This window comes from Leptonychotes weddellii, chromosome 4, assembly GCF_054177405.1.
Source record: "Leptonychotes weddellii isolate Sample4059 chromosome 4, ASM5417740v2, whole genome shotgun sequence".
Lineage (NCBI taxonomy): Eukaryota > Metazoa > Chordata > Mammalia > Carnivora > Phocidae > Leptonychotes > Leptonychotes weddellii.
In genome coordinates, this window is record NC_138372.1 from 13,496,001 (window position 1) to 13,508,346 (window position 12,346).

General features: G+C 52.6%; 1 protein-coding gene across 1 annotated transcript in view; it reads right to left on the reverse strand.

The window, feature by feature from the left end:
• PLA2G2C (phospholipase A2 group IIC) overlaps positions 1–12,346 on the reverse strand; it is a 22,010-nt gene extending 9,664 nt beyond the window's left edge. The window contains 4 exon segments of the mRNA XM_031021197.2: positions 918–929; positions 1,018–1,036; positions 1,387–1,528; positions 12,189–12,346. Coding sequence (XP_030877057.1) covers positions 918–929; positions 1,018–1,036; positions 1,387–1,528; positions 12,189–12,255 — 240 coding nt within the window. The 5' untranslated portion in view covers positions 12,256–12,346.

The following is a 12,346-nucleotide window of genomic DNA, read 5'->3' on the forward strand; positions in this document are numbered from 1 at the left end:
CCTGGGTGGCTCAGTCGTTAAGCGTCTGCCTTCGGCTCAGGTCATGATCCCAGGGTCCTGGGATCGAGTCCCACATCGGGCTCCCTGCTCAGCGGGAAGCCTGCTTCTCCCTCTCCCACTCCCCCTGCTTGTGTTCCTGTTCTCGCTGTCTCTCTCTGTCATATAAATAAATAAAATCTTTAAAAAAAAAAAACAAAAACACCCATAGTCCTTCAGTCCTTGTTCTCACGGTGCTCAGAGTGACCCAGGGCGGGAAGGGAGAACACCAAGAAGAGAAAGCAGCTGGGATGGACAGGGGACGGGATTTTAAGACACAGAAAAGCAAATGCTCTGGGCCAGATGCTTCAGTCCTTCCTCTCGCCATCCTGCCTCTGAGCTGGCTCTTTGCTGTTTGTCATCTCTGTCTCATGGTGTTAAAATTGTCATCGGCCTTCGGGCTTGGAAGGTGAGGAACAGAGGGGCAAAGGGCCCGGATTTGGAAACAGGCAAATTCTTGTTCACTCAGGGGCTGGTGTGTCTTTAGGCTTTGCTACGGTGGTTTAGGGGGTCCTCACAGCTGCTGCCTGTCACCTGGGGATGGGACCACTGCCTTGGCCACCGGACATAAGGATTAAGTTAGGCCCCGTGTGCCCATCACCGATCCCAGTGCTCGGCACATCATGGGGTTCCATCAGTGTCAGTGCCCCTGTAGGGCTCAGGGATCCCTCCAGCTGGAATATTCCATGCTCTCAGGAGCCCAGCCCCGAGGACTCAAGCTCCAGGAGTGACATTTCCGGCCCTGCTGCAGGAACATATTTATGCATGCGAGGTTAAAAGTGGCGAGAAACACCTTGTTTCTTATTTCTTCAAATGAATGATGTGCAAACTATCCTGTTTCCTACCTCCCCATGCCCTCGCCACGTCACGCCAACCCCCACTTCTTCTGGGGACTCACGCTCCCCACCCCCACGCTGAAGAGTAGGCCTGGCAGCCACGTTGGGCCATGTGGCTTTGCCCAGATGGACAACTTCTCCAAACTGGGCCACTGGGATTCTCTCTCCCGGAATGTGGAATTAGGCCCGGGAGACAGCAGGGCAGCCTTGTTGTGGTCTAATCCTAAAAACTGGGTTGCTGAGCGAAGATCACGTCTGCCGTGACGTTTGAGAATTGAAGACGGTTCTGCGGCTCTGAGCAGGACTCACTGGATGATTTTCGAGGCCTGGTGCAACATGGGAGGTTGGAGCACGTTGTTCGGACACAAGAATTTCGAGATGGTGGCTACCGAGCAGCAAACCACCAATGGGCTCCTGTCACTCGCAATGCGAGAGTCCTAACACCCTGCCTCACCCTCGGGCCCGGGTCTCAGTGCAAATCAAAGGAAAGCAGGCCTGGCGCCTCAGCACTCACCTGTCAGTGTCATCCACGGGGGTGTCTTTGCCCCCAAGGCCACAGTAGCAGCCGTATCCATAATATGAGAAGAAGGCGCTCCGCCCCGTGATGTGTTTGACCAACTTCTGAAACCAGAACCTGCTGTGGGCAGGGGCCACCACTGCCGGCCAGAACATAAGAAAGAAGACACGGGGTAGTGAGAACAATGTCAGCCCGGAGACCCGTACCTAGAGCGCTTACATCCGGGACATCAGGAGACACCCCACCCACCCACCCCAAAACATGCCCGCAGACATGGGCATGGCTGGGATCATCAGCCCCTTTCATGGGGGAAAGTAATAGGATCAGAACACCGTGTCCCATAGCCAGTTTCTTGCTAGCCCAGGATGAGAACCCAGCTTCCACGATGTTCGGGACATTACTGTCCACCATGTCTTCCCCCTCCCCAAGTGAAAAACCACCATCCTGGCAGAAACACCCTTGGGTCTGATGCAACATTAATGGGAATGGTTCAAAACCAGCAATATGCCAATTCCTACAAATATCATCAGGCATTTATAATCTCACAGGAGAAACAAAACACTCAAGAGGCAGAAAAGATGCCCTCAATCTATTTTTTTATGGCAAATATACATGGGCCCGGGAATTTTTACTTCTACAGAATGTTTATGGAAGTGGGGGAAGAATATATATACACACACACACACATACATACACACAGGGATGTTTGCTGCAGCGCATCCCTTGTGGTATCAAAAAATTGAACACCACCCACATATCCACTGACAGAGGGAGAATAACTAAATGGTGTCTTGAAAACATCTACTTTTAATAGCAATGTCTCCGGGCAGTGGGATTGAGGAAGTAGGTGGAGAAGAAGATAGACACCATTTATATACTTTTATGCTGTTTGACTTTTTTTTTTCCACAATGACCATGTATTACTTTTCTATTAAAATGGTTGAAATGTATGTGTGGAAAAGCCTAGAAGTGTATCTATGAAACTCTTAAAGTGGTTACATCTGGGTGTAGGAAAAGGACTAGGGTTTGGGAAGGATGCAAAGTGGCTTTATCTTGTCCTGTTCACTTATTTTACTTTTTTAATTACCCGCATATGTTTTTTTGTTGTTTTTTTTTTAAAGATTTTATTTATTTATTTGACAGAGAGAGACACAGCGAGAGAGGGAACACAAGCAGGGGGAGTGGGATAGGGAGAAGCAGGCTACCCGATGAGCAGGGAGCCCAATGTGGGACTCGATCCCAGGACCCTGGGATCATGACCTGAGCCAAAGGCAGACGCTTAACGACTGAGCCACCCAGCTGTCCCAGCAAAGAAATTTATTTATTTATTTATTTATTTTTAAAAGATTTTATTTATTCACTTGTCAGAGAGGGAGAGAGAGAGGGCACAAGCAGGGGGAGAGGGAGAGGGAGAGGGAGAAGCAGGCTCCCCGCCGAGCAAGGATCCCTATGCAGGACTCGATCCCAGGACCCCGGGATCATGACCTGAGCCGAAGGCAGACGCTGAACGACTGAGCCACCCAGCTGTCCCAGCAAAGAAATTTATTTATTTATTTATTTTTAAAAGATTTTATTTATTCACTTGTCAGAGACGGAGAGAGAGAGAGCACAAGCAGGGGGAGAGGGAGAGGGAGAAGCAGGCTCCCCGCCGAGCAAGGAGCCCGATGCGGGGCTCGATCCCAGGACCCCGGGACGACGACCTGAGCCGAAGGCAGACGCTGAACGACTGAGCCACCAGGCGCCCTTACCCGCATATGTTAATTTTGCAATAAAGTAACATAGCAACGTGAACTTGAGGAAGAAACCCAGAGACAGAGGAGTTTGGGACATGTTCACGAGGAGACTCCCCAGGTTAAACTGTGGTTTTGTTGTTCTCAAGCACCTCAGAGGGGGTGGGGAAGCTGGGGGTGGTTGCTGCTGTTCCAGCAGTCCCTCAAGAGAGTGAAGACTCTGGTCTCGTGGAGGGCCCACCATGGGGGCTACAGAAGTGGTCCTCCCTGCCTATGCCCTGCCCCCCATGATCTTGAAAACTGTAAATTCCACTACGGACTAACGGGAAAATGGGTGCTGCATTTTTGACATTTTGACTTAAAGCTACACAGCTTGAAACAGAGGAAAAATGGATCTGGAGAAATCTCTACTAATCAAACTCATCAGAGTCAAAGAGTTTTCCAACAAACCCAACACGGTTTGCTAGTAAGTTCTTTCTCACCGGGCAGAGGTGTGTTATCTGATCTCCTGGTAGCAATGACTTATAATTATCCATTATTCCATAAGTCACCATAAGAGAGCCTTTCTGATGAGAATTAATTGTCCCTAAATTAGCTCGATATATGTCTACGTTTTTGTTCTGGAATCTACGTGACATTAAACAAAGGCAACCGAAGGGGAGGGAAAAAAAAGGCTCCCGAAGGGGGGGTGTGGTTAAACAGTAGTCAAGGCCCTTTTTCTTAGCAAATGGTTAGCAAGCTTTGATTTTCTCGAAGTTTTGTGAGGTCCCAATGCTGGGACCAACCCATTTTGTAGAAGAAACAGAAGGAGGAGGACTTTGGTGGAAGCCTGTCCCACTCCCGATTCTCTTTGAGTGACACCTGGTCTTCCCCTCACCCGATGCCACGTCAGGAGGGGCTGCCCCAAGACACAGACACCCAGACAGGAGGACAGCGCCCTGGAGCCTGGCTCCGGCTCGTACTACTTACGGCAGGAGGCAAAGACCACGAGAACCCCAAAGGCCTTCATTCCTGAGGACACCAGGGGGCTGGAGGCACCGTGATCACACCTTACTCTGCTCATGAAGGGTCTGCCAGCCTGAAAATGACCAAAATGAGATGAGGCCATGTGGGTGCAAAACCCCAATCACAACGCAAGGCTCAGAGCAAAGGGATCTTTTTCAAACCTAATTATGTCTGAATATGATACCCCTTCTGGTATTTAGACCTAAATATAAAGATACGAAGGGCTCAGTTGTTTCTGAAAAGTGCAAGTGTTTCTTTTCTTTTTCTGGCAACATCCCTTCATCTCTTTCTTTGTTTCTTTTGAGGAGTCAGTGTTTCCTCTGTTTCCAAGTTTAAAGGCATCCAGGGGGTCTGTGATGGAAATCCCACTCCAGGAAGTCTAGCCCCACTTGCACGGTGGGCCCCCTGCCCATGTCTTCCTTCCTTGGTATCAGGTATCTCATTCAGGAGCTTAGCCCCTCTGAATCTCGGCTTCCCCTCCTGTCAAGTGAGTCCAAAATACCTATCAGTAATTTCGAACATTTATTAAGAAGTTACTCAATGCCAAGTGCTGTTTTCTTTAAGGTCCTCACAGGTATTCCATGATTTAACCCTCACAAACAGAGAGGCTCTGCTATTGCTTTAGAGATGGAAACAAGAGTCAGAACAGCTTCCTTGAACCCACAGAGCCCTCAGCTTCACAGACATGGGGGAACCAACGGAAACAGTGCAGGTAAAGCTGCTCGATACTGTAAAATGCTTTGACAGCGAAACGCAGCCCTCTTGTTATTACTGCAACGCTAAGGGTCCTCATATGTGGCTCGCTTCTCACAGGAAAACAGAGGAGGGCTCAGGGTCCCCCATCATCCCAAGGAGCGCCCCCTGTTCCGGCAACAGCTCTCTCTAAATGCAAGTGGTCTTGAGGCAGCCCATCAGAAATCAGGCTAAATCTGATAACAGCAGGACTTGGAGTATGAACAATAGCTCTGTTGAGCCTGGAGAATTTGGCAGGCACAGAGCTTTGGCTAGATTTACTCCCTGTGACAAAGTTTCCCAGGAAAACTTCAAAATGAGCGTCCTGTGCAGAGCCCCGGGCCCGTTCATCAGGCGTCTTTGCTACTTCTGCCCCTCTCTGGCCAGATTCCGGTGGAGGTTGTAAGGCTCCGCCCTGACCAGGCCTGGTCCCAGCCAGCCTCCCTTCCACGGGCCACAGGGAGATTTTTAAATTAGGTTCCATCTCTACAGGCTGGCTCCCTTTCCTCTTCTGAGTCTGCAAAAATAACCATGTGATGGCGTAGTCCAAGAAGAAGGCACACACGTCTTGTAAATGAGCAGGTGATGAAGCTTTGGAGAGACAAAGAAAGGGACCTGGGTGCGTTACTGGTAATGAAATCAGTGTCTCTCTGTGAGCCAGCTCCTCCTCTGTGCGCCAGCTTCTCCCTCTCTGTCAGTTTCTCCCTCTGTGTGCCAGCTTCTCCCTCTGTCAGCTTCTCCCTCTGTGCGTCAGCTTCTCCCTCTGTGAGTCAGCTTCTCCCTCTGTGTGCCAGCTTCTTTCTCTGTGCACCAGCTTCTCCCTCTGTGTGCCAACTTCTCCCTCTGTGTCAGGTTTTCCCTCTGAGTGTCAGCTTCTCCTTCTGAGTGTCAGCTTCTCCCTCTGTGTGTCAGCTTCTCCCTCTGAGTGTCAGCTTCTCCTCTCTGTGTCAGCTCCTCCTCTGTGCACCAGCTTCTTCCTGTGAGTATCAGCTTCTCCCTCTGTGTGCCAGCTTCTCCCTCTGAGTGTCAGCTTCTCCTTCTCTGTCAGCTTCTCCCTCTGAGTGTCAGCTTCTCCTTCTGTGTGCCAGCTTCTCCCTGTCAGCTTCTCCCTCTGCATGCCAGCTTCTCCCTCTGTGTGCCAGCTTCTCACTGTCAGCTTCTTCCTCTGTGTGTCAGTTTCTCCCTCTGTGTGCCAGCTTCTCCCTCTGTGTGTCAGCTTCTCCCTCTCTGTCAGCTTCTCCCTCTGTGTGTCAGCTTCCCCTTCTGTGTGTCAGCTTCTCCCTCTGTGTGCCAGCTTCTCCCTTTCTGTCAGCTTCTCCCTCTGTGTGTCAGCTTCTCCCTCTCTCCAATCTTGCTCTGTTCACTTCCCGACAGGTGTCTCTCCTGGGAGCCTCCCGAGAATGCACTTCCTGTCTCAGAGTCTGTGTCCAGGGAGGCCAATCTAAGCCCATGTAGACTGATAAGCAGTGAACTCACCTCTAAAAGGAGGAGTTTGAGGGGACCTTGAATTACCTTAAATTTGTATTCCACTCCTATTTGCTCCTCATACAACCGGACAGGTAGAGCCTATCACTTTCTTGTTTGGCAGTTGAGGAAATCAAGGCTCAGAGAGAAGGGACACACAGCTACCAAGCGGCAGGACCGGGACATAACCTCTGGTCCCAACCTCCAAATTCGGCGCTCTTTCCCCCTCACCAGGTCCCTGCCTAGACCTCTTGCCCATGTGGCTTTTCGAGGGTGACAGAGCATTTTCACAGGCACTGGCCTCAAGGCTATGACTTAGGCAAGACGGGCACGGTTCTCTCCTCTGACTGATCCTTTGCGGGTGCTTTGGATTGTGCTGAACTGAAAGCAAGATCACAGGGCTGGCGGCCCAGGGACGTGAGGAAGGGCAAGAGCGTGGGGAGGGGGAGGTGGGGAGCATGGCATGGACTCTAGGGTCAGCTTCTAGCGTGGCAGCGGCGGGTTGGCAGGTCTCTGCGAGCAATGCTCTCAGACCCATCAATTCATCTGACACAGACAACGCTGAAACGTTGCTTGGCTTTTGTCCCCGCGGAGAAAATAAGGAGGGAAGAACCCGTGAGCTCCGTAGGTCAAAGATCACGCTATTTCGTTCACCTCTTTATTCCCAGTGCCTACCGGCACATGCAGGGCCTGACACACACTCGTACTGGTGGCGTGTCACATTTCTACACCCTGCGAGGCTTCTGAGCACCTCACAGTGAGTCCCCACGGCTCCCGGCTGGAGAAGTACTGCTATCACCCTCATTGTGCAGATAAGAAAGCCAGGCACGGAGAGATGGGAAATAAATACATATCTGAGGAATGAATGAAGGAATGCATGAATGATCAGAGTCCGATCATGTTTCGAGTTACAGAAATAGAGACAAAAATATACGCTACCGAGGGCCAGCATGGGCTAAGCAGGGTTTGTGGATTATCTCCCTAAGTCCTCTTCCAATAGTCCCCATGTGGCCTAGATGATCAACCCCAGTTTCTAGATGGGAGAACAGAGCCTGGCGGGGATTGGGTATTTTGCCCTGCAAAGTGACGGAGCCAGGACTCGCCCCAGGTGTGTGGGCGCCAAAGGAGGCATCCCGAACCCTGAGCTGTTCTCCTGCTTCCCTGCGGGGCATTGCGCCGGGAGCTCTACCTATCCAAAACACCGCTAAGAAAACAAAACCAAAATGGCCCGAGCATCTGATCAGATGCCACAAGCGCTCTTAAAGATTGTATTTATTTATTTGACAGAGAGAGAGATAGCAAGAGCAGGAACACAAGCAGGGGGAGCGGGAGAGGGAGAAGCAGGCTTCCCGCCGAGCAGGGAGCCCGATGCGGGGCTCGAACCCAGGACTCTGGGATCATGACCTGAGCCGAAGGCAGACGCTTAACGACTGAGCCACCCAGGTACCCCCACAAGCGCTCTTATTTGAGACACGATCCCAGCAAGGGGTCAGCCTCCTTTTCTCAGACGCAGCGGTTGAACAGGAAGGGAGTTATCGTGGAGGCTGTTAGGAGGCAGGCAAGGGAGACACAGGAGTGATGAAAATAGTAACAGACCAAGCCTATGAACCTGGGGCCACTGAGTATAGGGGCAGATGGTTCTAGCTACAAAAACGCCGTTGCGCCTGGAGTGGTCGTTGACTTCAAGTCGTCAAGAAAAGGCTGCATCGTGTAGGAGATTGCCAAGGTGCAGGGCAAATAACTCCAGATTCTCTGTCAGAGAAGAGGGTTGGAGCAGGGCACCACCACCTCCTGGGAGAGCCATTTAAGGTCCCTGAGCCTTCGCTTCATCACCTGTGAGGTGGAGACAATGAGCCTGACCCCCCACGGATTGCCAGCAAGATTCAACAAGTTCCTGAGGTCGAAAGCACTTGATCAACTGTAGCCAAGGTGAGGTACCATGTTTTCTATGTTCTGCTTAAGAAGACGGGGAAGGAGGCACGACATTTATGGATGTTTTCCAACAATATGGGGAAACAATAGAAACCTGCTGTCCTTCAAGAGGTAGATTTCGTTATCTAGAAACTTCCCTCTTGCAGGGCCTCTTGGGAAGCTGAGGCAACAGGATGCATAGTAACTGTGCCAGCCTCTTGGCCTCTCTACCAGAGCATGCACCCGGTCCCCGTTCTGCTTGAACATTATCTAGGGTCTCAATCAACACGTCTAATGGGATCGAGGGCAGAATAATACACTGGGTATAGACTCCAAAATCTGGAAGCTGCTAGTTCAAAAAGAGGCCAGCTGCTCTTTGGGGACAAGCTGCTGAGACACTGAAGCTTTTGCCTTCAGCCCAACCCTGGGGGAGGTCATTTAGACTTCAAACCAGATATCCTTGGGGGATACCAAGTGGCAGCCAGCCGGGTCCCTCGGTGGAAAAGCCAGCTGTGGAATCAGCATTGTCTCTTAATTCATTTAACTTTCATTTGCTGAGCGCCTACTGTGAAGCAGGCACTGTGTGGGCAAAGCAGGGGACTCAGACACAGGCACGTTCCTAGCCTAGAGGAGCTCAGGAGGAGCTGAAGGAGAGGCACACGGGAGGATGAAACCAACACGATAATGAGCACTAACGCTCACCAAGCATTCACCATGTGCCCGGCACTGTGCTAAGACCTCTACCTTTTATGGATGGTAGCGTCTGATTTCACCCCCGCCACACTCCCATTCTTAACCACCTACATTCTATAGAGGTAGAAAGCAAGGGGCAGGGAAGTGAAATCAGCTACCCAAGGTCTGCAGCTAGCAAGTAGTGGAGCCGGGATTCGAACTCAAGCCTGGACTCCAGGGGCCATGCCTACCACCTCACAACCAGCACAATAGGCGGGTACAGGTAAAGGCGCCACGTAGGAGTGTCAGGGTGGGGGTGGGCTCTGGAGTATGGGGTGGAATCAGACAGACTGGGGTTCTGGAACTGCTCTGCCACTCAAGAATTTGAAGGACCCTGAGGGTCAGTTGGTTTTTTTGGGCAAAGGAGGCCAATGATGCCTTTCTGGGAGACAGCCCTGAAGATCAGAGGAACTGACCTGGTGAGGGTGCATGTTGCCATCTTGGGCACATTCCACTGGACCAAAAGGGATCAGCAAAAGCCCATGAGGCTTGGGGGTGGGGAGGAGGTGGTCAGGAAAGGCCTCCATGAAAGAGGTGACTTTTTAACAGCGGCCTTGAAGGATCAGTAAATTTGGATTGACTTCAAGGAAGGAAGCAGGGTAGGGCAGGCATGAGCAAAGACCCTGAAGATGAAAAGACTGAAGGCCCATTTGGGGACCAAGCTGGCTGGACCCCATGGAGAAAGCCAGGGAGTAAGGGAACCATGGCTGGAAAGGAGGGTGAGTCCACATTTAACCTGGCAAGGCAGGCACCTCTGGCCATGTTTACTGAGAATCCATTTTGCGCGTGTGCCCGAGACGGGGCATTATAAGGTTCGTCCTTTGAAGACATGCTCTTTAAAGAAAGAGGGGAGACAAATGTAGCAAAGTCACCTCTCTCTTTAAAGAGCAGGAAGGCACAGCAATTGGCTGGTTGGCTCCTTCCCTCCAGCCTCCCCCCCCCACACTGCACGTTACTTGACACCAGGGAGCAAAGGGCACCTGCTGCTGAATATTAAACAGACCCTAGGCATAAGCACCATTTCAGTGCATGCCCACGTGGGGACACACACATATACACACACACACACAGCGGGGGGCAGGGGGAGAAGCCAATTTGATTTTCCAAAAGATTGCATAATTCTTAGGTGCTATTAAAATAGCTGATGAAGAATCTACTTTAATCTTTTTTGGGTGGGCGTCGAAGGCCTGAAGAGCATTGCTTAGATATTTCTGACAGAATCATTTACAAGAAATAAGCCACCACCAGCACAGAGCTGCAAAGCCAACAGCTCCTAAAACCATCACCTCCTGCACCCTCTTGGGGCCTCAGATGCCACCCCAGATGCCCAGGGTGGGTCAGGGGGGTGACCCTAGCAGGAGGCGTGCCCAGCAGCAGCTCCCACAGGTCAGGTGCAGCTTCGCTGACACAGGAAGAAACATCGCTGCCGAAATGATCCCCTCCTCCCGGGGCCCGAAGACCTTCTTATCAGTGTCAGTCACGTGGCACATAACCACGTCCAGCCTGCACCTGCTCTTCCATTCTTGGCTCAAACTGTATTGAAAACAATCTCATTTGTAACTCTTTAGGGACGTGTGACACACCTCCTCAACTAAACTGTGACCATCTTGTCTGGCGGATGGAGTCATGCCCTATCGCAATCCTGTGTCCATGTGTCCGGGATACACAAGATAGCAGATATCTGGCCGCAATGCTAGGTAATGAATCCTAATTCTTTCCTCTGATAATTTGGTCTTGGATATCTACTAACATTATCTTCCATCTGCACATTCTAAGAGTCTAGAACCGTGCCTGGCAGACAATAATAGTCCAGTAAGGGCTCCTTCTGAAGCTATCTTAATTTCATTTTGGAAGAAAGTCTTCATTCATCAAGTTGGGATCTGAAGGGTAAGTGGGCATTAGGCAAAGGAAGGGAGGAGGCAGAGTTTGGGGAAGGTGAAGAAGAATCTTCCAGGCATCGGGAACAGCAGGAGCAAAGGTCTGGAGTGTATGTGTGTGGCCCTGTGGCAGGCAACTGGCTTCGGGGCCGTTTGGAAGAGCAGTAGGTCTTGGACAGAGTCAGAGGACGTGTACCCTCCCATCCGAGCAGGAGGGACGGAGGAAAGCAGGCAAATGTGTAGTCTGATGGCAGAACACTAACAAGGCTTCCATAGGATGGTTTCTCCTTTCTCTCTGAAGAGGGAGGTGAGGATTCTTCTGCGTGGGAGGAGGGGCAGGGGAGAGGGGAGAGGGGAGAGGTTTCAGGAGAGAGGACAAGGTTTGAAATAACCACGAAGGAGAGAAGAGACAGAACTAAACGGGCGGGGGCGGGGGGAGGGGGAGTGGAAGGATTTCTGCGTGGGGTTAAGAGTCCAGGAGACGTTGGAGACCACACCTTTCCGCAAATTACGCTGAAGTCTGTGGCTGGTCAAGGTGTCTTCAGCCCCTGGGTGTAGGTAGACTGATGGAGTTTCATCAGGTGGGAGGGAGGGAGAGGTAGCAGGACAAGGGCATGGGGGATTCTCGCAAGGGAATGGCATGGGTAAAGGACCGTGGGCTGGACAGGGCAGGGAAGAAGCAGGCTGGTGGGCGGCAAGAAAGCGCAGAGGGCAATGGGCTGCGAAAGACAAATGGGGTAGAGGTGACTGGGGTTGCTGGAAGTAGAGGGGTCATGGTTAAGAGGGGCAAAGCAGGGCAGATGTAGTTGATATCAAGGGTCCAGCAGCGGCCGGGAGTGGGGGGCTGATGTGGAAGGGAGGTCACGGACTCGGTGTTGAAGGCTTGCACTGAGAACAGACAAGGACGAGAGGCCCCAACTCAACACAAGCCCTAAAAGCAGCCACTGAGCCTGGAGGGAGCCCAGAAATCAGTCAGTCCAGCAGCTTCTCCCCAAACCGGGGTCACTGAGCGGGCCGGGGCCTGCCCCCAGGTCACAGCCCACGGTGCTCCCCAGCCCGGCCCCGGGAGAGGAGCCAGAAGGCCCCCCACCCGCGCGCCCCCGGGCCCCACCGACCAGAAGCACGTGGCCCCCTCCGGCGCGTTGCCCCGGAGACGCGGGCTGTTTACCAGCGGGACGGAGCCGGGCGCCGGCGGCGGATGGAGCAGCGGCCCAGGTGAGCGCGCCCTGCCGCCTGGGGACGCGGCGGGGGCTCCCCGGCCTCGGCCCCGGTGGCGCCCCCGGGGGACAGGACGGGGCCCGGGGAGAAGCGGCAACTCCCGGGGCAAAGCCAGCCCGGCCCAGCTCACCGTTGCCGGAATGGGACAGCTCCCGGGCTCCGCGGAAGCCGAGGGGCCTGGGAAACCGCCGGGCCATACCCTCCTGGCAGGGCAGTGCGGACGGGGGACACGGACAGACCCACAGGGCCCAAAGGACGTCCTGCACACGGAGAGACCGGAACCGGATC